The sequence below is a fragment of the Lathamus discolor genome, chromosome 4, assembly GCF_037157495.1.
Source record: "Lathamus discolor isolate bLatDis1 chromosome 4, bLatDis1.hap1, whole genome shotgun sequence".
Lineage (NCBI taxonomy): Eukaryota > Metazoa > Chordata > Aves > Psittaciformes > Psittacidae > Lathamus > Lathamus discolor.
Genome location: NC_088887.1, coordinates 70,918,479 through 70,944,917, shown reverse-complemented (window position 1 = coordinate 70,944,917; position 26,439 = coordinate 70,918,479). Strand labels below are relative to the sequence as shown.

The 26,439-nt window shown below is 37.5% G+C and overlaps 2 protein-coding genes across 15 annotated transcripts in view; one reads left to right on the top strand and one right to left on the bottom strand.

Moving 5' to 3' along the window:
• Window positions 1-17,316, top strand: part of TPP2 (tripeptidyl peptidase 2) — a 54,715-nt gene extending 37,399 nt beyond the window's left edge. For both annotated transcript variants that reach the window (XM_065677962.1, XM_065677961.1), the window contains 6 exons: window positions 5,467-5,618; window positions 5,713-5,809; window positions 6,303-6,433; window positions 7,813-8,020; window positions 15,653-15,772; window positions 16,392-17,316. In XM_065677962.1, coding sequence (XP_065534034.1) covers window positions 5,467-5,618; window positions 5,713-5,809; window positions 6,303-6,433; window positions 7,813-8,020; window positions 15,653-15,772; window positions 16,392-16,481 — 798 coding nt within the window. In that variant the 3' untranslated portion in view covers window positions 16,482-17,316. The remainder of the gene's footprint in view (window positions 1-5,466; window positions 5,619-5,712; window positions 5,810-6,302; window positions 6,434-7,812; window positions 8,021-15,652; window positions 15,773-16,391) is intronic.
• The window catches only part of METTL21C (methyltransferase 21C, AARS1 lysine), a 28,264-nt gene continuing 18,783 nt past the window's right edge, over window positions 16,959-26,439 (bottom strand). For 9 of the 13 annotated variants that reach the window (XM_065677964.1, XM_065677968.1, XM_065677970.1 and 6 more), the window contains 4 exons: window positions 21,274-21,438; window positions 20,020-20,162; window positions 18,343-18,460; window positions 16,959-18,074 (listed from right to left, as the gene is read on the bottom strand). In XM_065677964.1, the coding sequence (XP_065534036.1) occupies window positions 17,680-18,074; window positions 18,343-18,460; window positions 20,020-20,162; window positions 21,274-21,438 (821 nt within the window). In that variant the 3' untranslated portion in view covers window positions 16,959-17,679. Of the gene's footprint in view, window positions 18,075-18,342; window positions 18,461-20,019; window positions 20,163-21,273; window positions 21,439-25,018; window positions 25,136-25,234; window positions 25,253-25,683; window positions 25,752-26,439 lie in introns of those variants that run through there. The other 4 variants (XM_065677976.1, XM_065677972.1, XM_065677975.1 and 1 more) reach the window with 3 other exon arrangements.

Here is a 26,439-nt window from a genome sequence, read left to right as displayed (position 1 = left end):
TCTCTTACAAGGGAATTAAACTCTAATCATGATTTAATTTGTGTAAGAAACCCTATTAAACAGATGCAAGAGGCTGCATGGTCTTTTTTTTTTTTTTCTTCTTATGTTTCTAGAACAGAGATTTGTGTTCAGATCTGAGCAGTATGCCCACCCAGTTCAAAATTAAAAACTGTTCTTGATACTTCTACCTATTACTTGTGAGGCATCAGCATACTAGCAGCAAATAAATAAAACTGTATTTCAGAGCACTGATCTTCAAAAGCTCCATTAATGAATGTTTTTCTGAGAATGCAACTCTGCAGGCTTCCTAGTTTACAGGTTTTGAATATTTACCCTGCCCTGTCATGAGCTTACATGTCGTTAAGATGCTTTCCAGCATAGAAGGAGAGAACTTGTTGGCTTGCGCCTATGTGCATGACACTACCGGAAATCCAGGGTGGGTATTTCTGGTTGTTTGCAAGCACTGTTATTTTCACAGAATAGCTGAGGCTGGAAGGGACCTGTGGAGCTCATGTGATCTGATCCACTTGCTCAGGCAGAGCCTTCTAGAGCTAGTCTCCCAGAACCAGGTCCAGGCACCTTTTGAACTTTTCCAAGAGTGGAGACTCCATGAACTCTGGGCAACCTGTGCCCGGTATTCAGTCACACCTACTATGAAAAAGTATTTCTTGATGTCCATGGGAACCTCTTGTTCCTGTTAGTGATCATTGCCTCTTGTCCTGTCAGTAGGCACTGCTGAAAAAAAGTCTGCATTTTACTTTGCACCTTCCCTACAGATACTTACACAGATACAGAAAATCAATCCCCAAGTGCCTCCTGCCCTTCCACTCACCAAATGCTTTCTCTATGCCGAACAGTCCGTGTGTTCTCATCCTTTCCTTATAAGAGAGATGCTTCAGTCCATCAGCTTTGTAGATCTTCACTGGACTCTCTCCAGTACATCCATGCGCCTCTTGTATTGGGGAGCCCAGAACTGTACACAGTACTCGAGGTATGGCCTCCCCAGTGTAGAGGAGGAAGATTGCCTCCCTCTACTTGCTGGTAGTATGTCTAATGCAGCCCAGGATACCATTAGCCCTTTTTGCATCAAGGGCACATTGCTGGCTTGCATACAAGCTGATGTCCACTGGAATGCACAGGCCCTTTCCTGCCAAGCTGCTTTCCAGGTGGGTGGCCCCCAGCATGTACTGCTGCATGGGTTTATTTGTCTCCAGGTGCAAGACTGCATTCTCCTTGTTGAACTTTTTGAGGTTCCCGACAGACCATTTTTTCAGCCTGTCAAGGTCCCTCTATATCAGCCACTTCTGCCACTTTGGTGTCATCTGCAAACTTGCTGAGGGTTCACTCTGCCTCATCATCCAGGTCATCAATGAAGATGTTGAAGAGAATTCAATCCAGTATTGACCCCTGGGGTACATACAGGTTTCTGGCCTCCAACTGTGCTGCTGATCACCACCTTCTGGGCCTGGCAGTTCAGCAGGTTTCAATCCACTTGACTGCTCATCCAGCCCATAGCTCAACAGCTTCTCTAGTTTAGCTGAAAGTAGTTTGAGGTTAAGCCAGGAAACAGCAGCCTAATTTTCAAAGAAGATAACTAATTTCATTTATAACAGGAGAAAAGTGTTAGTGAATTCTTTCTATGGAATATGCAGGTGTCTTTGTTTTACTAGACAGGAGATTGAAAGTCTAATCTGTAATTTTCTGCTCAAAGAGCTCTTTTGGAGAACTTAATTTTCCCTAAAAACCCCAAACCAAACTCAAAATAACCCTTCGACATGGGTTTTTACTTAATGCCTTCTTGTCTTAGTGGGTCTGGACTTAAAAAAAAAAAAATAAGTCAATCCAATCTCTCATACATATATCATAGGATCTGTATTCAGAAGTTCAGAGTTCAGTGATGTGTTAACTTTGAACTGATCCCCACTGAAGTAGAGAGTGCCCTCTGGTGTACCCTTAGAAGAGCCCTTCGTCCGTAATAGGGAGGCATGTGCTAAGCAACTGTGTGAAAAACAAACTGTTTCTACATACCTTTTGTCTTTGACAGCTTAACTTCTGTAGCACAGTTGCAATCTGATTTTTTTTTTCCCACTTGTTTTCAAGTTGTTGTTGTTTTACCTAATGCAGCTTTTGAAGAGCAATAGGTAACAACTGGCTAAGGGGTAAAACATTTCTTCATCTTCCTACTTTGCCATCCTTTTCTCCAGTTTCAAGCAAGAAATGCATTGTGCAGATATTGATGAATAATAGCTTCATTCTTTTCCAAATGAATGAGTATTGCTGTAAAAATGAGCAATCTTACACAAATTGTATACATCTTAAAATTGATATAAATTCCATATGCACATTCAACTGTCTATGTGAAGATGTGCATGGTGTTTATTAAATGGAAGATGAGACCTGGGATGTGCTCCTTTAAGGAGCTTTTTCCTGTTGTTACTTTTCCTATGAATGTTTAAAGGTACAATTAACAGTAGTTCATGTATCTTTCCTATATAAAGTACCAGACATTGAATCATCAGACAGAAATCTAAATGTTCAAACAAAATCAAGTTGCCTGTTCTAAACTCTTTTAAGAGGTGATTGTGTGGAGGGCACTGTCATTGTTTATGTATACAGTTTGTAGTTCTGTTAAAAGTAAACTCACTGAGGCTTATCAAGCTGTGCACAGAGTACACTGACCAAAGTGCATATCCTGTATGCTTCCAAAGTTTTTGATACTGGTTTTGGGCTTTTTTTGGTGGTTTTTTTGGTGGTGTTTTTTTTTTGTTTGTTTGTTTTTGGGGTTTTTTTTTTTTGTGTTGGGTTTTTTTGTTCTATTTTGGAATAGTCAAAGGGAATCTTTCTCATTAACTTGGAAGTTTCCTTAAAGTAATATTTTCAACAGATAATATGCTCACTCGTGGCCTTCCTTTGGCTATAGCCCTGTATCCTTTCATAGGTATATATAAAATTAAATCCTGTACACCAGCAATTCTGTTGCTGTGGAACAGTTATAGTGAAATTTGAATAAGAAAACAGATTAAAGCTGTGAATTGTGAAGAACTGCCTTTCTTCTCCTTATCTCTAATGATTAATGTTTCTGTAATGGCAATGACAGTGTCATTCTGGGATCTTCTAGTATCTAGGGGGTTGCCAAGTTCTATAAATGGTGCTAGTGTTTACAGACAGAATAGAGAAAAGAAAGAAGATGTCAGTCCATCTTACGGTCTTGTGATAGTTTAATTAAATGTGATAAGCACCTAAACCTTATTTATCCCGTGAAATAAGTTTGATGTCTGTAGAGGAGAATGCATCTCTTTTCTTATAACCTCTTTTTCAGGAGGGTGCCTAGATGTGAAGCGCATTGTTTTCCTTTCAATGATCATAGCTTGTAATGCTTGCAGTATCTCATGAGACCAAAAACACCCAGCTGAGAGAATGGGGAGATGACATTTTCTGTTGATGGTTTAGTTACATAGAATTAGTCTCTTAAATGAAAGTGTTCATCCATGTAAGTGGGATTTTATTAATCTGATTACACTTGGCTTGAAACTTAAACCAGAGTGGTAGCCTTGTCCTGCAGAGAAGGCTTGAGAATGCAGAGACTGTTCAGGTGCATAACTCCAAATATCTTGCCAAGTAAGATCAAAGAGGACTTTCAAGAATGAAATCCTGAAATATTAGAAGAATATTTCTAGGAAAGCAGGTTTCTTTCTTTGGAAAGTATTAATCTCAATAAAGAGGACATCTTTTAAAAAAGCACTGCATACTACTGATTCAAATTTTTGTGCTGAACTAACTTTTTAGGCATCTTAAAATGTTTGGCTTGCTTTAATGAACTGTATTGTTGCTTTCTAGCATTCTAGTTACCTTAGACAGCTCCATACATGACTTCGTATCCTCCACTACATGTGCTTGCTTCCAGAACCCTTTTTGTCATGCTCTGGCCTAGGTCTTGCTGAAGTTGTAGGGGTACTGCCTGATCATCCACTTTGTGCTTTAGAATCGTATGTACAGGATAGTTCTTGTGACAGCTATATTTTGATGTAGATTAGTGATCTAAACTGGGTTTAAAAAAAATATGTAAACATGAATTTTGTGGTTCATCTGCAATTGCATATTAAGTAGCTGGAAAACTTGTTTAAGGGAATATTGATGTCACTTTCTGTTACCAGTATTCAGTAACCTGTAGTGAGCTGTTGGTCTTCTGAACTCCTTAAGTTCAAATAAAATTGTTCCATGTCAATGTTCAATGTCAATGTCAATAGTTTCAGAAGTGTAGTATCGAAGTCCATTATTTCAAGGTTTACATATCAATTTCTAACCGTCACTTTTTACTCACTAAGTAACCTGAAATAACTCCGTCTTGTGCACAAGATTTCATTTCATTATGCAACGCCGACCTGGTTTATGGGCAACATTCTCACAGATATGTTTTTGAATAATTGGCGTAAATAATTAAATTGCCATGACAGTTGGGCATGTAGCACAGTATTGTGCACAGTGTTGAGGCGGAGTAACAGTATGTAGAGGATTTAAACTGATCTGCTCTGTGAAATATCCTGCTTGTAAAACAATAGGACATGTGTCCTCTCTTGCTGTTTTAAAAATTTCAACTTTAAAACCAAACCCAACAAAAATAGCCTCCCCCAGCAATTGTAATGTCTTAGAAGCAATGACTGAAATCTAATGCTGGCTTATTTGCCAATTTATATGTAAACCATTTTGGGAAATGGACTGAAGAGCATGGTGTAAGATCAGTTAGGATTTTCCTTTTAAATAGCAGTAGCTGATTTTCTCATGGTAGTCCTTGACTAGTGTAGCATGAACTCAGACTACTCCTGTGCTAGCATATAGGGTTTAAAAAATGTCTTGCTGTTATGTCTACTTAATTTCAGCACAGACACAGGTAAAACTTCAAAGTCCATAGCAGCAAACTGGAAAACAGTTGACTGTGGATGCTTTAGCTAGTTCAGGAGGCACATGGAAAAAATACTGTCTCAGTAAATACCTGAGCATGGTATGACTCATGCTTTTTTTTATCCTATTGGGGTATTATTTTTTAGAATTCATTTCTCTTTATTAATTTGCTTGTTGCCAGATTTGTAGGATAGAATCTCTGATTTTTTTCCTTTTGCCTTTTAACCAAGTTACTTGCTTTTTTATAAGCAAACAAACCCCCCCACCCTTCTGATTCTCTAACTAGTATCATGTAAAATCATATGAACACAACAATGTCAAATGTGCTTAATTTTCGGCTTTCTTGTCTCTGCACCCAGTGTGCTATTTTAATATTTACATCCATGTTTTGCTTAAAATAAAAACTTAAAGCAGTTCCTGAATACTTAATGACTAATACCTTTTCAGAATCCTTACTCAGTGTATGCATTGCTCAGAGTAGTTGCTTGCTATGATTTAACTTTTATAAAGCATCAGGAAAAAAAATGTACTGTATCCGTCTCAGTATTTGTCTCTTCCTACCTACAGGATGTCCTTACTGTTCACTATCATCTGATACCATCACCATCAAAAAGTAAAAATGGCAGCAAAGACAAAGAAAGAGAACAGGAAAAAGAAAAAGATGTAAAAGAAGAATTTGCTGAAGCTTTAAGAGATCTAAAAATACAGTGGATGACCAAGTATGTCTGCTGTCATGACTACACAAGCTTGAAGCAGCTGTACAAAAAAATAGCCAGAATCTGTGCTTTCATGCTATGTCCTCCTCTCTTCTAGACTGGATACCACTGACATGTATAATGAGTTGAAAGAAGCATTTCCTAATCATCTTCCATTGTACGTTGCAAGACTTCATCAGCTGGATTCTGAAAAGGTCATTTAATACATTTTAAACTTGCTTGTCTCAATACTTCTGTGTAGCCTAAACAAATGAATCTTTCTTCCTGCGTGTTTGGTCTTGAAGTGACCACCAAAGCTATAGTCTATACTATAAAGCAGAAATTCCTAATTAGATTGTCAGCTGCCTCCCTTACTGTGGGATTTACTTAATCCCACAGCAAAATGAAATGGAGTATGCCTACCTAATGTGTTTGCTTATCATTTACTCCTTGTTAAATTGGACACATTGTAAGTTTTCTTACTGGCTTCAGCTGTAACAATATTATTCTAAATGGTGGTTACAGAGACAATCACACATTCCGTTCTACTCCTCTACTGGTTTGGTAATTTCTTCTAGCAGAATTGCTCAGTCACCTGAGGACAGTAACCCCTTGAAATGACACAGCTAAATCTACCATCTGTCACTGTCTTCAAAAATTAGGAGCATGATTTCATAGTGTTAAACACCTTTCTTATTCTTCTTCTAGGAACGAATGAAAAGACTTGATGAAATTGTTGAAGCTGCAAATACTGTAATTTCTCATATTGATCAGACAGCATTAGCAATATATTTTGCCATGAAGACTGATCCCAGGCCTGACGCAACTACTATAAAAAAGTACCTACCCAGTAAATAATTTTCTTGCATCCTATTTCTGTAATTTATGTACTTCGTCTCTGCTTATAAGAAATGGAATGACTGTAACTTTGTTGAATAACTTGCGCTATTTTTAGGGGTTCAGGTAATTTCAAATTTGACTGCAAACTTATTTTGTTATTTTATATCTCTAGAATGCAGGAACACTGAAACCTGCACATTTTTACTTAGAAATAGTAAATAAGGGTGCTTTCAGGATTTAAATGTGTGAGGAAAATGTAGTTTTGTGTAAAGATCAAGCCTGATACAAGTTTAACCGACTTTGTATCAAGATTAATCTCAGATCCAAGGGACCACTAGAACATCAATCTAGAGGTATGTGTTTTGAATGCTACCTGCCTTTTCATAATACCTTGCAACCTTTTGGATCTGTGTTTGAAAACGAAATTGATAGCAGTATAAGAAGTGACCACTTTCATTTGCGAAAAGCATGACAACTATACTTCAGAGTATTTTTGAGGCCCATTGTTCAGGTTTAGATTGTTCCTGTGTATTACCAGCATATATACTTAGGAAGACAGTATTTTGATAGTCACCTTAGTCTGGAGAATAACCAGTGGATTTCAAGCGTGTGACGTGCTGCTTGTTTAGTCACAAATAGAGCAGCAGATCTGAAAATTAGGCCCTTAAAATGGGAGATGCATACTTGTTGATTATTTTAGATAAAATACCAGGTTTCAGTTCTAAAACTCGGTTCTATCTACGCTGAATATTTGTGTGTAATTCTGGAATTGCTGATATAAAAGGAAAGCTCAGACACAGTAAACGTCATTCTAATACCATTTCTTGGTAAGTTGACCCATTAGGTCATGTGGTTGAATCACAGAATCACAGAATCCCAAGGGTTGGAAGGGACCTAAAAAGATCATCTAGTCCAACCCCCCTGCAAGAGCAGGGTAACCTACAGTACAATCTAACATCTGAAATTGAACACCAAATTCAGCGGTACTTTAGATGGGTGCAGTTCCTTTGGAGTTGGCAGACTTGTATCTGTTTATTTGTTAGTGGTGGGTTTGACTCTTTGTTTATAATGCCAGGAACTATAAAGCTGTATTTCTGGATGCTGGCTTGTTCAGTTTTGGAATCCTGAGTTGCCCTTGCCTCATCAAAGGCATTTCAGACTTAGAAGAATGATTGAGCTTGTTTAATGCATAGTGTCTCTAATTTTTTTACAGTTTATTTAAGTAGCTGTGCTTTAGGGGTTTTTTTTTGTGCTGATTTTCATTTTATGTGTAGTAACTGCTGCAAACATTTTACCTTAAGCACAGTACAGCACTGATTCTGTTCTTAATGAGGTATCTGCAAAAATGTCTAATATTTTACATACTGCTTTCTTCTAGTGAAATGGAAAAACAGAAGACTACTTTAGTGGATGCACTTTGTCGAAAAGGAAGTGCGCTGGCTGACCAGCTTCTTCATCTGCAGGCCCAAGAAGGGGCTGCTTCCAGTGATGCAGAAGGCAAAGATGAGGACCATGAGAGCTGCTCTGAAGCTTTGACAGAGACGTTCTGGGAAACAACAAAATGGACTGATCTTTTTGACAGCAAGGTAAGAGAGCAAAGCAGAATTTTTGGATTTTGCATGTTGGGTTTTTTGATGGTTTCTTCTGGATTTATGCACCGCCTTTGTGTGCACAGCCTCATACATTCCTCCCTTGTACTTTTTCACTCTGTCCCATATATTGTGCTTCCTTAATGACCTTTTTTCCACAGAGGTTTTGCCAAGCCTGTCAAATCCATGGTAAGCTCATCTCCATGCATGTGAACGTAGAAGTTAAGGGAAGGGTGTAGAAAAGTACCAGACTTCCATGAAAATGCTACTTGCTTTATTGAATTGCTTCTTTCTGTACCTTTCAGGGAATATTTCTGATTAACCCCTGCGCTGTTCTAGCTGTACACACACAGAAGTGTGCAGCAGCCCTGCTCTATTCACTTCTGCATTCTGTAGCCTCTTCTACATTATGGACAAGAGAAGTTTTATGTTTTGCTGTCAGTAATGTTTGTAGAGGTAAAGGAGAAACCCTTGGAAATAATTACACTTATATATTTATTAGTACAGATTTCCCTGTCATTTCAGGGTTCCTAATCCTGAGATTTAAATTGTTGTCTGCTTCATTCAGGACAGCTATTCCAGAAGAATAAAACAATCCATTGTATGTGATCAGTTATGTAGCTTTTAATTTACGGAGTTTATTACTTTTTACATTCAACCGTTGAATTATTAATTAGTTGCTGTACTTAATTCTAACATATGGCTCTGTTTTAGTTGAAGGTGAAGTGACCAATGTTTGTTTATAACTCAGTTAAATTGCCAAAGCACTTCATATAGTCACAAACAAAAAACTTTGAAATTAAAAAAACCTGCTTCATTTCCTTGCAGTAAATAATCTTCCCAGTAAGAACTTGTGCTTTAGCTGGAGGCTTGAACAAAAAAAGTTGATGGTGGTTATCCTTACTTCTTTTAATGTATGTTTCCTTGTACACCTACATCTTCTCAGCATATCTCTTCTAATCTTTACCCGATTATAATATCCTGTGGTAGCAGGTTTTGTGCTTTAATCATGTTGTCAGGCACATGATTTTCTTGCTGTCTGTTTGTAAATACAGTACTGTGTTCCGGCATAGTGACATCTGGTTTGATTTTTTTTTTTTGATTTTTTTTTTTTTTGAGGCTGTCAGGGATAATTTCAGTGGAAAAACAGCCAACATAGACATCTTGTTGGGAGTTTATCACTTCGTTACAGGTTGCTTTTCTTCTAAGACTGATATTGGTTCCTGGCACTCATGAGCTGTGGGCTCGGGGGGCTGGAATGAGTAACTGATTTGAATTGCACAAGTCAGGGATTGAACCTGTCTCTTTGGTTGCCTTAACCATGGATTTCTCTAAGTGCGTATTCAGTTTTTTCTCTGAAAATTGATGTCTCCATGTAATTGAATTGGTACTGAAAGGACTACAAAACTTTTTAGGTCTTTATAGTATTTCACATGGAAATAACTTCCATCCTGTTTATGCAGTATGTTTGTCTGCTTTTTCCTCTTGGTTTTACTAGTCAAATTGAAATATAAAATGGTTGACTGTCATGAGCCCTACACAGTCACTTTCTCTCTCCCCTGGAGCAGGAAGGAGAACTGGAAACATAAAACTGTCTTTATCTCAACCCATGAGTTGTCTCAATGTAATAGGTAATGTAAAATCTGCATGCGCAAGCAAAGCAAAAGCAGGGAGCTCATTTGCTGCTTCCCATTGGCAGGCAAAAGTTCAGCTATCTCCAGGACAGCCGGCCTCCACTGCACGTAACGGTTCCTTGGGGAGTAGCTCTACCTTAACTCTGAACATCACCCTTTCCTCCTTCCACATATCTTTTATTACTGAACATGATGTCTTATGGGATATCCCTTTGGTGCTGGCTGCATCCCCTCCCAACAACTTGTGCAGCCCTAGCCTGCTCACTAGTCGAGTGAGGAGCAGAAAAGGCCTTCACTCTGTGCAAGCACTGCTCAGCAACAGCTAAATTATCCCTTTGTGATCAAAACTGTTTTCATTGCAAATCCAAAACCTAGCCCCATACAAGCTACGATGAAGAAAATTAACTCTATCCCAACCAAAACCAGCACAAGTGTCTTGCTGATTTTAACGTGAGCTTCATCTGCTTCCAGATGGCCAATGCCAGACCTTCATCAACCACAGATCTGTTCTTCATGCCTATTTAATTATGTGAGGCCATCAGATCAAAAGGGAATGCTAATAAGCTTTCTGCTGTTGTTAGCAGTACAAGCCAGATGTGACCACACAGGAACAAGGTTCTGCTATCAGTTCTAGGCACCTCACCTCTCCCATGGTAATTGTTCAGTAATTCTAATCCCAGCAGTACCTAGCTAAAAAATAAAAAAGTTTGAAAAGAAATACATGCTGCTACTTAAAGCTTTCATGTGATTAATGGAGCTGAGACTTTAATTGCTCATTTTTATACTTTGAGGTTTTCTTCTTCTGGAAACTCTTTGAAAGGGATGAGGAGTGAGAATCACGTGGCTTGGGCTGTGATGGGTTTGAGAATTTTGCTTGGAAAGGAGATGATAGAGCACTGTAATGATTTTTTTCTGATAGCAGATTTGTGGGGAAAAAAAACTGTTTTGTTTTTCCTTTATTGCTTCCGAGAAGTTTCACACTTGCTGCTGTTCATATTTTTTGATTTCCTTTACTAATAGATGTCATGTTCATCTAGAAGTTTTCTTAGGAGCTGGCTGTAATAATGATAAAAATGTTTTCTGCCCTACACGATGGGCCAGTGGGATGTTTTAAATATCTGCAGTGGCCGTTGGTCATCTTCCTTTGCAGCTTCTTCTGTCTTTTTGGAAGAAACAGTTGTATAAGCCTTCACCTTGGTGTTACATGCAATATGCTGTTGTGTTTCTGGAGTATTTTGCTGTTTTAAAAACAAATTGAATAGCTTAGTGCAAGTAACTTTATTTCACAGACTGTTAGAGGAAAATTTGGAATTCCCCCATTTAAGGGAAACCAGACTTTTCACGTAGCTTGCTTCCTTTGAGATGGAAAGTTTAATGAACAATGTAATGCTTAAGGCTTCAAAACAGGTTCTGTATAAGAAATGAGTATTTTTGCTAGGGTAAGGGTAAAAGTTTCTCAGTCCAGCTGACTTGTTTATGCTTGGCAAAATTCGCCTTGGTAGGGAATAAGAAATTATGGCTTTAACAGCCTTTTTGTGATGCTACTCTGGACTGGCTTAGGCTGGACTGATAAAATGAAGTGTTGTGACATGACTTTATCACCTAACCTTGCATGACTCACTTGGCTTTTGGGGGAATAGATTTGGAAGGAGGAAGGGTAGAGTGGAGTAGTGATGCAGGATCTGGGATAGACCTTGTGTGAATGTCCTTCAAATGAGTCCTCAGGAGGCAGCCAACTTATTCTAAAGCACGATGTTGGAAGCAAAAATGTGGAGGTCTTCCTGTATGCGAACATGGTTTTGTGGCATTGGCACTTGAAAGATGGAGCAACTGGTTGAGAAAGGATGGAAATAAGGCACTTGAATACTGCACTGATCATTCAAAGTATATATGGCTTTGGATTTAACATTGTTTTAAGTTTTTTTACCTCTAAGTTTTCTGGAAGTCTCAGATCATCCAGATGTCAATAATTAAAAGGTGAAGTAAATTTCTGAAAACAGAGACCATGTTTTCTTCTATGTTGTTTTCAAAGATGAATCAGGAACTTCATCACTTTTCTGTGCGTTTCTGCCCACCATCTAATAAAACAAGTACTATCACTTGTTTCACCTCTCTTCTGCAGAAGTAGTACCTGTGTTGCCACTGGGCATTTGTTAGTTCTTTTGAATTGCCAGTTTTTCATTGAAATACCATGCTTGTCCCCATATTGCAGCAGGTATGTAGGAAAGCTGGTGCTGACCTTTGATAGTAATTGCATTTGTTCTCATTTTCAGCTATTCTAATTAGATCACTTGTCTCTGAATAATTTATTTTGAGTGAAACATGAAAGAAAATATTTATGTCCCATGCATACACTAAAGTGGTTCAAATAAGCTCCAGCTGAGACAGCTTTATGCAGCAAGTATTTGTCTGATTATGCTAACACATTTGTGATAGTGCTTTAGGGGTTTTAGTAATGGAATATAAGATGTGCAATTTTTCTTATTCCCGGAACATAGCTTTAAAATTTGTAGGCCCAAATCCCCAGGCTTAAACAGAACTGCTGCAGGAGAGTAGTAGAATATTGCCTGTTTGTTACTGGGAATGTCTCATCTGTAGAATTTAATGCCCTTCAACCTTTATATTAACTGAAAAGCAAAAAGTCATATCTAAAACTAAGTTTAAAAAACAAATGAAAGGCCTGAACCTTTCTGTCTTGTCTATTAAACATCTTTGGCTGGATTGTTTTTCATATTGCTGTTCGCACTGTCAGATGCAGCTGTCTTTTCCAGCTGATCGTATTCAGTCACTGCCGAAATTCTGTTGAATACTTGATTCCCTTAACTCCTCTCCCTCTCTTGAAAATATGAGTCAACTTTTTTATTTGAATATTGCTTTTATTTATAGTAGTCTAGGTGATAGAGCAGAGAGAAACCAACAACCGTAGCTAAGAAACCTTAGTTTATTACCATAGATGTATTAAACCTGGAAAAAAATAATTTCCTGTTACTAGTATTTTACTTATTTATAAACGTAGATACATTTTGATCAACTATTGGAAATAATAAAGTAACTGATTATACAAGTCTTGTTTTCCTCTCAATAGGTAACAAGCAGTATTGGGATACTAGAAAAGTTTAATTAGGTAGTTTAGCATTGCTGGATTCAAAAGTGTGTTCAGGCTTCTGAATACTTTAGCCCCGCAGATGGCAAATGTGTGAGGAGAGACTGTTTCAGCATTTTACTGTCCTAACTATGCATCTTTCTGTAGCCAATGGCAAGTTAAGCAGCTATCTAAGACATGGACGTCCAACCTCTTCCATGGGTCTGGCTCTTCACACACTTAGCATTGCAGGCCATTGCCATGGGGAATAAAATATCCATCAGTGATTCCCACCACGTTACCAGTATCCTCAAAGTACGGGTTGCTTTTTCTTACAACCCTTTGTTTATTGCTCTCTGGCCAATTTCTGGGCCATAGCACTTGTCCTGTAAAAGCTAGTCTTAATTATATTTATTGAAATTATGAAATAACGCCAAATACTTTGAATACATTCCTGTTCTTTCATCTAGGAACTGCTTTTAGATACTGCAGACTGTTTCACTTGCTGTTATTATACATTCAAATAGCAGCTGTTTTCTTGTTTACATCTTAATAGCACTCCAGTTTATATTTTGTTTACATGTATCAAGGAATTATAATCTTCACTTCTGTGATCTTTTAAAGCTTGCAATATTTTAAGGCTTAATTTGACCAATATGTGTATAAGATATAAAGTATTATTTCTTACCTCACATATTTTGTTTGTAAACTTATTCTGATATTAAGCATCTCATGCATTATTCTTAACTTCTGAAGTGCTAATGAACCTTTAGTATTTTTACTTAACTTGTATGCAGTGGATTGGGTTGTTTGGTTTTTTTTCCAAGCACTAAAACGGAAATTATTGTCTTTTATCAAGAGCTCTTGGAGCATTGTTTTCAACCTTTTGGTCCAGCAGAGAACTTTTCTCTCATTTAGAAATACCCAAACTTTTATTTGGCCAGAGCAAGGGTGTTTCGTAAAATGCTTTGTTTTCTTGCCACAAAAACTCTAGGAAGCCCTGTTACGAAAGAAATGCTGTCAAGTGGCTTTCCTCCTGCCTTTATCACTGATGTTCAATAACCATTCAAAACTTACAGGGTCAGGTAAGAGCTTTCTTAATAGAGCAGTGACATTATTTCTGGATAGCCTCCAATATGTTACATTTGCTGAGAGCTGAGATGCATTTTACATTTTACTTTTTATTTGTTATGTTTTTGTTTTGTGGTTCTATCATCTTTTATAGAAGGGAATTACTGTTTTCTTTATAAGCTTAGTTTAATGAACTAAAGCTGCTTATGGATCCACTGAGCAGTTATTCAGAAGTGTTTGCTAATGTGTTTTGCTTTAAGAAAATATCCAAAATAATTGGATGGAGAATGCAGCATGCAAAGTATTTTTCCAATAGCAATATTTGGAAAATCTCTATGTGAATGATGCTGTATGCTCATTGTTGCATATGTGTGTGTTTTAAGCTATGACACCTTAAGTGTGAACACCTCAACACAACAAAAAAAGTACTTGAAGGCATAAGAAGAATGAGCAACTCAAAGTGCTTGGCATATACTTTAGAGCTTCAGAATTACATCTTTATTTGCTTGATAATTAGTAAATTATTTCTGGTTTGGTTTTGTTTTGTTTTTTGTTAGCTCAGTTTGATCCTGCAAAGCCTTGTGCATGTGATTGACATTCAGTGGCAGTGTTCAGGTAGATAAAATTAGGCAGGTTCTTCAGTCCTTGTGGGATTCAGATCTCAGATTCCTTAATGTTTTATGTTCTTATGATTGTTATTTTTTTTCTTTGCTTTAATGCAAAATATTTATTTCTGAACATCCTTGAAGTGTGTTTGTTAGCTTTTCTTAACAGGATATTTTAAGTGGGCATTGGGAAAATGGAACTTTTGTTTGAGGAGTCAGAGGATAGGAAAATGATACAAAGAGTGAGGGGAAATGAACAGCAGACTAATATGAGATTTCATAAACTTTGCAACAACAGAAACACCACCATGTTAACCAACTTCGCTGGTATGTTGCTCTTCAGTAAAAAAATAAAAACACCTTTATTTACTATGAGTGTTTGTCCTGGTTTTGGACAGTGGAACATGACAGTGTTCCAAAGGGAATATATGAAACCATGTCTTGACTGCACTAATTCTTAGTGCTGTAACTGGTGAAGTGGTATGAACTATCTTGCAACACCCTGAAGGCTGTCAGTGCTTGGGTGTTAAGAACCCAATTTATTTTACATTAGGTCTTAAATAGACACATTTATTTGCACGTGTTAATTATAGTATTGATGAATATTGTGAGCTGTCTCTAGAATTAATGTTATCAAAAGGAAGCTTTTTATAATCTCTTCTTAATAAATTACCGATAGCGAGGAGCTGACCCCAAACTTGAGGCTTGTCTTCATGCTTACTTGTCTTCATTGCTTGTTTATAATTATGTGCATTTCTGTGTGTGTGTGTGTGTGTATCATTCATTATGTATGGTCATACTTGTTTCTACAGTAAGTTTGTGACTTACTAGGAATCAAACTTCTCAGCTGGGTCTGTTTCTGTGGGTCACAGATATACCTGCCTGGTTCTTGATATTTTCTTTTTTTTCTTTAATACCTTGCAATTGCATCTACAGAATGAAAATCCAAAGAAGGTAGAAATGTGATGAATAAAGAATTAGAATAGTGACATCTGTGTCACATAAGATGTTCTGAAGTCAAATATGTTCATGAAGTCAGAAATAGTCTCTAGAAAGTTCATGTTTATAATTACTCCTGTGAATTGGCTGTTTTACTGCAAAAAAAAAGTGAACTATCTTGTGTGTCGTACTTTGTTTAAATCACTTCTGCTACCTGAACAGAATCTGCTATTACTTGTTAAGCGTGCTAAGGTTAAAATATTGAAGTATCTGATTTATTTTTGTTTTCACATTATAGGTTTTGACTTTTGCCTATAAGCATGCATTGGTAAATAAAATGTATGGGAGAGGACTCAAGTTTGCCACAAAACTTGCAGAAGAGAAGCCAACGAAGGACAACTTGAAAAACTGCATCCAGGTAAGGTATATTTGGTAAAGGAATGCACTATGTTCATGCTGCATAAGCTTTTTAAAGTAAGATAGAAGTCTTTCTGAATTTTTGGTACATTGTAGAACTCACTAAATACAGCTTTAAATTTTAACTTTATCCAGGCTTTTGTGGCTTGGCCTCCATTTTTAATACTGATTTCTTCTTTTTCTGGAATAGCTACTTTGTGAGTGACTGTCATTTTTAGCAGATTTACATTCTCAAACCTGCTTTGGTGCATAAAAGACAGTAGAGACAACTTAGACAAAAATTTTCTGCATATTTAAAATCCCATTATGTTGCTGTTTAACCACTGTTATTTTTACTACTATTAATCACAATTATTGCTAGTAGAACATAGGTAGAGAAATAATGGGAATGACTGTAACTCCTGGGAAAAATTTCTGCGTGTTGAAAGACTGTAGATCATGTAAAATGGTTTTCCCCTTTCAGGAGCAAGTAAGTAGGAGATCACCAGTTCTCCAGCCTGTTAGCTTTCTGATAATAGACATATTTAGTAAGATGTTGATTTCAGTGCACTGTTTGATCTTAAAAAGAGTGAGACCCTAGCGCTTCTCATTGTTTTTAATGTTTGCTTTTTTTTCTTCAGCTGATGAAGTTGCTTGGATGGACTCATTGTGCAAATTTCACTGAGAATTGGCTTCCTGTCATGTACCCACCTGATTATTGTGTATTCTAGAAAACCAACAATTGTAAACTTAAAGTGATTTTATATGGGTCAGGATATTAAAAGATAAGTTTGACTTTTTATTGGAACGCATGTTTTCATTACTGAATGCTGATTATTAAATTGTGTGTATTTATCAGTAGAGGCACCTGGGTACAGCTTAATACCGGTTAACCTAACTCCTGTCATCAGGAAGTTTCCTTATTGTGCATCCCATTGCTGGCAATGGACATGCCAGAACTGCCAACACTTAAGGATTTGGAATTAGGCTGGAAAGGCTTACTGCATGCATGTTAGGTTCTTAACTGTTACTTTTAACTTCAAACCTGCAAAAGCTCCATATTTTTTACCGTAAACTGAGTTTTAACATGTTCGATCTTAATTTCGATTGTATGAAGGCCTTAAAGCTACTTCAGGAGTAGCTAATATCTTATTTATTAGACTAAAGTAATGGGACATCATTACCTGGATTATTTGCAAGAGTTTACATTTAATTTTTTTTTTTTTTTTTTTAAGAAAAATTCAACCTCTCAAACTGTTACAGTGTGTAACTCGGAATTGCTGATGCATAGGTGCTCTTGTAAATCTTCATTTTGGAGTGATTTCAGGCAAACTCAAAAATCCACATTAAGCAGGGTATCAAGACAGGCTGATACATGTATAAACGTGCCAGACAGTTAAATCTCGATCAGGTATTGTAAAGCTATACGTATATGTTTAATAATGTTTAAAATGTAAACCACAGCAGAATAAATGTGCAAAGCTGAAGATCAAGAAACACCATGTGCGCTCTGATACTTTAAAAGATTATTTTATAATTAATAAAAACAAATTATAAAGCTATAAATTGCATTGGTTTCTGACAGAGTACATAAATGAAACTTGCTGAAAGAAAACATCTTTCAAACAACTGAAGTTCAGTGCACCCTAGAAGATCAATGCTTTCTGTTGAAGACTTTACTAACGGTTGCTACTAACACTGTTCCTTCAGTGGAGTGAAATTGGTCTGTTTGAACAAGTCACATGTATCAACCAGAGACAAACTGCTTTATCATTTGTCTTGCCAGTTTTTTCATAACTTAAAACACAACACTTGGATACAATTGCAGCTTTACAAACATAAATGCACAGAAGGTGCACCCTAATGCTGCAATGCATTACAAACTCTTGACGTGCTGACACTAAATCAAACTTAGGAATAGTTTTCTCTTTAATTCTCTCTTACTGTAACTTTAAGCAGCTTGACATCTGATTCTGGAAATTCTGCTAGAATCATTGTGTTGAATATATTGCTGAGTTTTTCCAAAAATTCATAGTCTGCAGTGAATCTGAATTTATTTGCCCATAGTAATACTGTTCCTGGCTTACAAAAATACACCATTGTTGCTAGCAGGGCTTCCAAAGCTGCATGATGATATACAACATCACTTGCCAGTATGAAATCATAATGGTAAGTGGATAGAGGAAAGTCTTCATTGAGGCCTTCTCCCCATACCAGTTTTCTCACTTCAGGTTTGTGCATATTCATGTTTTGTGTATTTTTTGAAATATTATATGAGAGATTTTCAAGAACTTCAGGCAAATCAGTAGCTGTAACATAAGCTCCTGAAGAAAACATGAATTTGTTTCAGTTCACAGGTATGCAGTTGAATGTAAACATATATAAAACTATCTGCAAAAGTTCCCCAGCTTCCCCCTCACAAATAACTAGGGTAGTTTCTTAACAAAACAGTATTTTACAGTACTTTTCATTTTTAAAAAAGCAATGACAAACAAAGTTTACTAAAACTGTTGCTTTATTGCCTTAAAGAGACAGTGGCAGATCTAGATCATCTTTCACAAGAAATGCAAAAGGAAATATGAATTTACTAACCTAAGATACAGGCCACAATGGAAACTAAGCCTGTTCCAGCACCAATTTCCAAAACTTTTTTGTCTTTGAGGTTGAATTGTTCTTGATTTGATTCCAGATACTGAGATAAAGCCAGTGCCTAAAACAGTTAACACATCCATATGAGGGTAACAGGTAAGTTGCGTAGAAATTCAGTAGATGTTTTTATACAGGGTTTGTTGTTTTGGTTTGGGTTTTTTTATATGCAATGAAAAACACTAAAGGCTGTAAAGTAAAAATGTAATATGGAAAGAATTATGATGTGTCCTGGGTTTTTTATATAAAAGAAAATATAAACAGCTTATTTTTAGGTTTAGGTTTATGGAATATGGATTTGCTACACAGATTTATACACTGTGAGTCTTCTCACAGCCTAAGGTAGGCAGTGTTTAGATGAGAACCATGCAGTCAGAACAGCAAATGAGGTTCAACAATATCTAAAATGTAATGTTCTGGTTTATTATCATAAATGTTATGGTTTATTATCACTATGATAAAGTAGAGTCTGGCTCCAGCAGAGATTTTTTTTGAGAACTTTTTTTGAGAACAAAGGTGTTTTTTTGGGGTTTTTTTTTTTTTTTTGCAAAGGAAATATAAAATATTTGTTATTTACCAACTCAACACTTGTCTATTGGTAATGGTATAAGCTTTAAAAATCAAAAAGCCAAACACCAAAAACCAGCACTGTATGTGAGTATTGCTTATCAGACCTCTGTAAAAACCTTATCAATAGAATATTAATTGGCTTTTTATGAACAACATAAAGGAATGCCAAAGAAACTACCTTCACCCCTTTGCTTCTCTTCTCTAGAGTTGTGTTATTGTTTTAACTCTTGTGCTTTTCATAATGCAACGCTGGCTACCTGTTCTGGGAAAGCTGACAGCTAATGAATCACCAGGCCACTCTGTGCAACCTCTCGATTTTCCTGGAAAGGTTTACCGTTTGCATTCTGGCACCTGATCAATGTGAGAACTGATGATCTGACACTTCAAAATACAATACTGTTTCACTCCTCCATACGCTTTCTTTTCTCTATTGTTTTGAAATTGTCTGCCATTTTCTGTGAGCTTTTTCAATAAATGTGGAACTGAAAAATTTTGAAATCCTAATTTTCATGTCTTTATCAGTTGACCCTCGTTTCCCCCAAAGGCAGTGTTCTTGGTTCACATAAAATTCTGGTTTTAAGAGCAGGAGAAGCAAAGACTGAAGAACTGTTTGCAAGTACAGTTTTCCATGCTGTAATGGAACTGTTCTAGCCTGCTCTTTAGAAGAAGTGTATGAAAGTTTTTGTCCTCCTTTATGTAATCTGTTTTCTTTTTCAGCTTTCTTTTTGTACTGCTGATTGTTTATTTCCCAGCAGTGAATTGAAAACATGGAGAAAGCTGAACACTTCTTCCCAAGTTCCCTTTCTTAATTTTTTTTCAGTATCTACATCCAATTCACAAATACTTGGGTGCCATAATCTTTTTGGCATGAGCTGGCAAATTAGCATAAGGCAGAGCTTTCTGCTGAATTTCCTCACAGCTTTGTTTTGCATAAGGAAACCTCTGCTGTCCAAAGTGTGCTCTAAGAAAGCTTCATTAATGTTTGTGTGCCACTGTCATGGTTTACTCCTCTTCTGTTGTGTCAGCCTTCTGGGTTCTGTGTCATGTACTTACCCCCGGCCATACCACAGCTCCAAAGTGTTCTATGGACTCCTGAATGACGATCTGGTGGCCAACATACGTGTAGTGCTCTTTATCAAAGTAGTGCAAAACCCGAGGAGCCCAGCTCTGTAGTATTTTAAGAGTTACTGGCGAATCTGTGAGAGAAAAGATGAAATCTGTATTGTTACATGCAGGTGTTGGTATGGAGCTTGTTAAAGATAAAAATAATACATGGGCACATGGGCTAGGAAAACTGTCAGGCCATTGGCCTTGAGACTGGTTGTTGTCCAGAAGTGGATGGTCTGTTTGGCCAGGGACTGAAAGGAGAAATGGTCATTTCCTGCCATTCTGAGTGTTTGTATGGGCAATTTACAGATAGAAATGAGGCTTTTAGAAAAGATGCACTGATTCAAATATATAAATCTGCTAATACCCACTAAAAGACTTTCAGGACTAAATTAGCCTGTATTTTTTGGGTGTTCATGCTATGCCAGAGTATGCCATGCAGGGGGTCGTACTTATAGTTTTCATCTAGAACATGAAATTTCTTTTGTAAAAAGGAATTAGGATTTACCTCTTACATTGAAAAAAAAAAAAAAATGAATAACTAGCTCCTTTTTGTGGTTATTTATCCTTCCATAAAAGAAGGGCTGTAAGATATTCCAAGGATACATTGACATATACAGTGTTGCTCAGCAAGTCAGTACTACAGTAATGCTGTCCTGTAGGCTTGTAGTAGGCTTGTAGGTGAGGTTTTTCAGGACAGCCCTGCTGAACTGCTCACTCTGAAAACAAGGACATGGTTCTGAATGACTGTGCTGTTGGTGGAAGCCTGTTAGGATATGCACAGATGATTAACTTCAAAGAAACGTTTTGCTCTGGCTTGCACAGGCTTTACTTGACGCCTGCCTGGAATCCTTGGTAGGTGTTTGAGCAGTTTAGCCTGTTGAAATGTGTAATACCACAGCTTCAACAGTGACAGCCCAATTAATGCATATTATAATCATATCTGTGTAATTGAGAACTAATTCTCAGATGTCTAAATAAAATCCGGAGACCTTTTTAAACATCCATCTTAATTATGGAGATGCTCCTTTTTGTGATTTGGTCTGATAATAACTATAAATGTAAGGAAAAATGGTGGGAAAAATTATAAGAGATCAAAAGGAAGATTGACATGGTGACATCTCCTATTTGAAAAGAGAATAATTAAAGTATGAAATGCTAGCATGTTATAGCAATTGCAGTGTTTAAATTGGATTAAACCTGAGTCACACTCTGCTGTTGATGATGCATGGTTGGAGCTGCAAGTGCAGTTTTCAGAGCCATACTGCTCTTCGCAAATTTCTTCTTCCTCAGTTGAGCAGTCTATTACTCTTTGAATTTTGCTGGGGAACGGTGGCTGCTGTGCAGATATCATGGCAAAAAAAGCTGAAATGGAAGGGAGAAAATAATATTGTGAGAGCTTGCAGGCACTCTCTTTTTACGAGGTATAACTAGAAGCAGACAGTGAGTGCTTTGGGTGGGCTTTGGTTTGGGGCTTCTTCAATGATGGGAGGAAGAGGCAGGAAGCCATGATGAGAGGCAACATCCCCTCTCCACTGGAATTTGGTGCGAGCACTTTCTGTAGTGTAGTTGTACTGTCAAAAGTTTTATCATGTTCATCATGTTTATTTTACCATTTATGCAAAATCTTAGCATTATGTCACTGAATCAGTCTTCAGTCAGAAACATGAGCTACGTGCATGGTACTTCTATCAGCTGAAGCAATAGCTGAGAAAGATGAGCAGTCTTTTAACACCCATGACCTTATATATGTGATTTACCATTTCTCAACTCAGGACTTGACATTCCTGTGATAAAACTGGTTCTTTTGTTGCAGCCAGTGCTCTTAATTTTGTCTCCTTGTGTAGAATTGCTTTCTCTGCCTGTTTCCTGCAGGACAGCTAATTGAAGTACTTTGAAATGTACTGAACTGCAGAACATGCGGATTGTGGTCAGGAAATAATTGCAGTGAGAAGTTTGAATCTGTAAGCTTTTTTTGGAGAACTCTTTGTTACAAATGACTGCATCTCCGGTGTGCAGGGCAGCACCCAACCTAAGAAAGAACTGTTTGACACAGCTAACAGGCAGTAAAAGCAGGAGTAGGGCTCAGTCTGAATTTGCTTGAGGAGAAGTATGCCAGTGAAACTTCTAGCATAACTGGAGTTTTCTTCAGTGATAGCACCTGTGAGTATGTGTAGATATGTACACAGGTACATATGCATAAATAGGAAAAAAAACCAGGTTCTTAACTTGCTCTGGCCAGAGGCTGTACAAGGTCACTTTTGCCACATATCATGATGGCTGGAGTGTGCCGATTTTATCCATGATTTGCCTTACTCTGCTCATTCTTGAGAACATGTATTTGTTTGCTCTCTCCAGCCAGGTGCACTGCAGCCAAAACGTTGTATGATTTGGGTTGCATCATGTTGCAGGAGCCTGTTCTGGATATCCTGCCCAGAAGGGGGAGAGGTTTGGTAGCAGCCAGAAGGTTCAGCAGTGCCCGCAGGTAGTTTTTAAGGAGCAAGAGTGACTGCTGACTTGTGGGGGTGGTTTATTTGTACATATGATATTGACACCATTGCAGTTTTAATGATACCTAGTACATTCCTTACTGGTGAATAAGGACAGGATTTATTTGCAGGGACAGGATTTGTGTTCTACACTCCTGACACTGCATTTGTTCAGTCGTGGCAGTGGCTTTGTAGTGTTTCAGAAAAGAGAGTGCTCCAAAGTAAATGGATTTTGGCAGATGTATTTTTTTAAATACCTCTTTTTCCTCAGAAGGCTCTAGCTTGCTAGTAACAAGTTCTGGCTATGCACCTCTTTTGTATAATTCAAGGTATCATGATGGTAGATAAGAGACTTAAGTTAATGCTGCGGTTACCTGACATCTGAGTGAATGCATCTATGTTCATGTCTCACATGAAAGTGTGCCTCCTTACAACAGCAGTGGTAATCAAAAGTATACTTCCAGTTTTCAGCAATGCCTCTTTTTTATGCTTTGAGCTGGAGTAAAATCTGGTTGTGTTTCAGTGATTAAGGAAATCTCTAGGAAAATACATCAAGACCTGTGTAACTGGGAAGGTGAGTAATGGAAAGAGAAGGATCTGTTAGAACTGGTGATGGCTACAGGCAGAAAACCGTTGCTTGAAGACCCAGTCTTCTGAACGTCTCATGTTAAAACATGCAAAGCACATTTTCAAATTTGGGGATTTGGGGTTGGCTGGTTGGGCTCTTTTATTTTTGGTAAGGCTTTTCTAGCATGAAGCTTGTGCTGTTTAGGTGGAAAGCCAATCCTGAAATTACATAGCAGGAGGAAACTTTGCCTTGTCTGGTACTGTTTCATGTTAAAAACCAGAAGGGCTTGTTTAGTGAGTAAACTGTGAGTCTGGGTAGAAAGCGATACTTCTGTATTTTTTGACTTGCTTAGACAAGTTCTGTCAAAATTTCAGTTGGCTGTGGGCAGCAGTGACTAGCAGGAAATAGCTTGGAAACACGCTTAATAAATATACACTTGTTGCATATAATTGCATTGCTGATCACAATATATATACTCCATGATAACTCAGTACAGACTGAATGTTAAATTCAAATTAAAAACTTATACTTTCTCCTGGTTTGTCCTTGGAGCTCCTCTAAAATAGGAGTCTGCTTAAATATTTATAAAGGCACTTTGCTGGTTCTATTAAATCCCTTCTTAAAATCACAGAATGGTTTGGGTCGGAAGGTACCTTAAAGATCATCTGGTTCCAGCACCCCTGCATCTAGAAACTGGGGCTTCTGGATGCTATGGTAATACCATTATCTTCTCACAGGTGTAGATTTTGCTAAACAAAGAATTTTATATATATATTTATACATATCCTACTACCATAACTGTTAAATTATTTTCATAAAATGTAATTAAGTTACTGGATAAATTTGATCTTATCATTTCAAGAATTCAAGTATCTTCTTAGTATTTTGGCCTTGATGATGCACAGTTTTATCATTTTAAATGACAAACCACACCTGAAGACTACAGAACCAAGTGAGTATTGAGTAAGCTATTTGCAAATAGGTGGTATTTTCATTACGTGTAACATGGTCAAGTTGCTGCTGTGCTTCTAGAATTAAAAAACCTGGCATTGCTTACTATTTTGACATTTTTTGATCCGTATTTTACTGCAAATGCTACACCTCTAAAAGGATTCTGATTGAATAATATTGAAGCCGGAATCTGTTCCCTTATAAGATGTTGACTCTTTCTGAATGTTAGCAGCTGCCTTCTTTCCAAAATTGTCCTGATGGGAAATACTCATCTAAATTCTGTGCTTTCCAAAATTTTTAAACCAGTATTGACTTCATTAGTAGTCTTAAACTGTTGTGAATAAAATAACGTACAAAATCACATTTGATTCTTCAGAACCTAAGGAAGAAAGAATAATTCACAAAATTATGTCTACTTAATAATGCCACATAAAACTAACAACACAATTAAACACTGAACGGCAGATTGTAAGATGATGATAAACTTTAAGGTAATGGTTTATCCCCTATAAGAATAAAGTTTGTGCACTTGAACTTCAACAATCCATTGCTTGGAGAGAGCTTTTCACATCTACCTACATGTCCAAAAGAAAAGTAGGTTAGTGAGCAGTACTGTGTCACTGGGACTCCAGCTGTCAGCACAGCTCTGCTGAAATGTGTTTCTCTCACCTCCACACAAAGTTGCACAGCGTAGTCTGTTCTAGTCTGAATTACTTGGGCAAAAGCCAGTTCCATTTGCAAACATGGGAAGCGCAATTGCAGCATATGCTTTGCGAGATAGGGTTAGCCATACACTCATACAACACACTAACATCCATGTTTCCTAGAGCTCACACAACTTTCTCATGTTATCATGCACTAAATAAACAAATAATAATATAAATGCTAGGAAGTAAAGGAAATGTCAGTGCTAGGACCATCACTATAATAAACCTACATGCTAATTGAGTCCACAAGGTAAATGCATCCACCTACTGAAAACCTCAGTGATAGTCACTCCTCACGAAGAGTAGGGGTTAGGTAAGCTGGGTTTCACTGGCTAGCAAGAGCTGACCTGGAATACAAGAATTCAGACAAATGTTATTTCTGTTGTTAGTTAGCAGAGAACACAAAGGCATGTCAGACACCTTAGCTGGACAGCTGTTGTAGGTACCTGCTGTGACGGAAGACACTGGAGGGTTCCTGTGTCAGATGCATACCCCAGAGGTTTTTTATACTACCTGGAAGGAGGAACTCCCAGCTCTGCCCAGTCAGATTGCAGGCTATTTCAAGTAACATTACCAGGCAGCGCTTGAAGAACTTACTGTGTTACACTAAACACGCATTTACATGTGGAAAAATGCTCTTAGGCTTTGATTTCCCAAGAGAACCAATGTTCAGAAATAAAATCTCAGCTGCCTCCAAGCTCTTGCTCTGTTATTTCAGATTAAGTGTTCCCTGTGTTTGCTTTATGGTCTGCAGTGCTGACCCAAACAAGCAACTTGCTGTGGGCAAACTAGCCCATAAATAACGTGTGGCCACTTGGCAGTAGCCCAAACACAGGGAAAAGTTCAAGCTCCTAATGCCAGGGAAAGGTCAAGTCTTCCTTACTCTGCTGAGTACCTGGCTGGGGAAGCTCTGGGTGTCCCATTCCCCCAACCCTGAGTCATGGAGAGCATAGAGAACTGACAGTCCTGAGGAAATCAGCAGCTTCCCTGTCATTTTTAGAGCAGGTCATGACCACAGGAAATGTTGTATCTGCTAAAAGAGAGGGTGCAAACATGAACATCACACTTTCATCAGAAAATCTTGCAGTTCCTCGTTTTGAAACAGATGGATATTATAGATGTGGGAGATAAACCAAATATGTATTCCTTGCATGTCTCCAGAATTTGAGAGTTCTATATGCATTTACCGTGTTGCTGCCCTTCTGTTGTCCCTTCTTATTCTTTTAAAAAACACTGTAGTTCAGTTTCTTTCCAAGGGTACAAGAATTTAAAGGCACTTTGCAAGTCGTAAAGCTAGAAAACAACCCCCTGCTAATTAATGAACAACTGAAGGTTGGCAATAGAAATGGGGGGTGGGATGTAGATTCTTTCACTCAATTTATAGACATTTGCATCTTTGGATGGACAGCTTTTTAGTTCAGGTAATGCTTGCTTGAAGAGCAGCGAAGGAAAAAATGAGCTTTTTCTGTCACTGACACTGTGTATTACATACATTAGCTGCTGCGTGTCTGTAGTAGTCACCAAACACAGGAAACACTTGGCTGCTCATTCAAATGTTTGTCTCTTCTGAAATGTGATAGCTAAAAGATATATATTTTTTTTTATACTGGGGCCTCGTATTAAGATATTACGTGTATTAATCTGATATTGT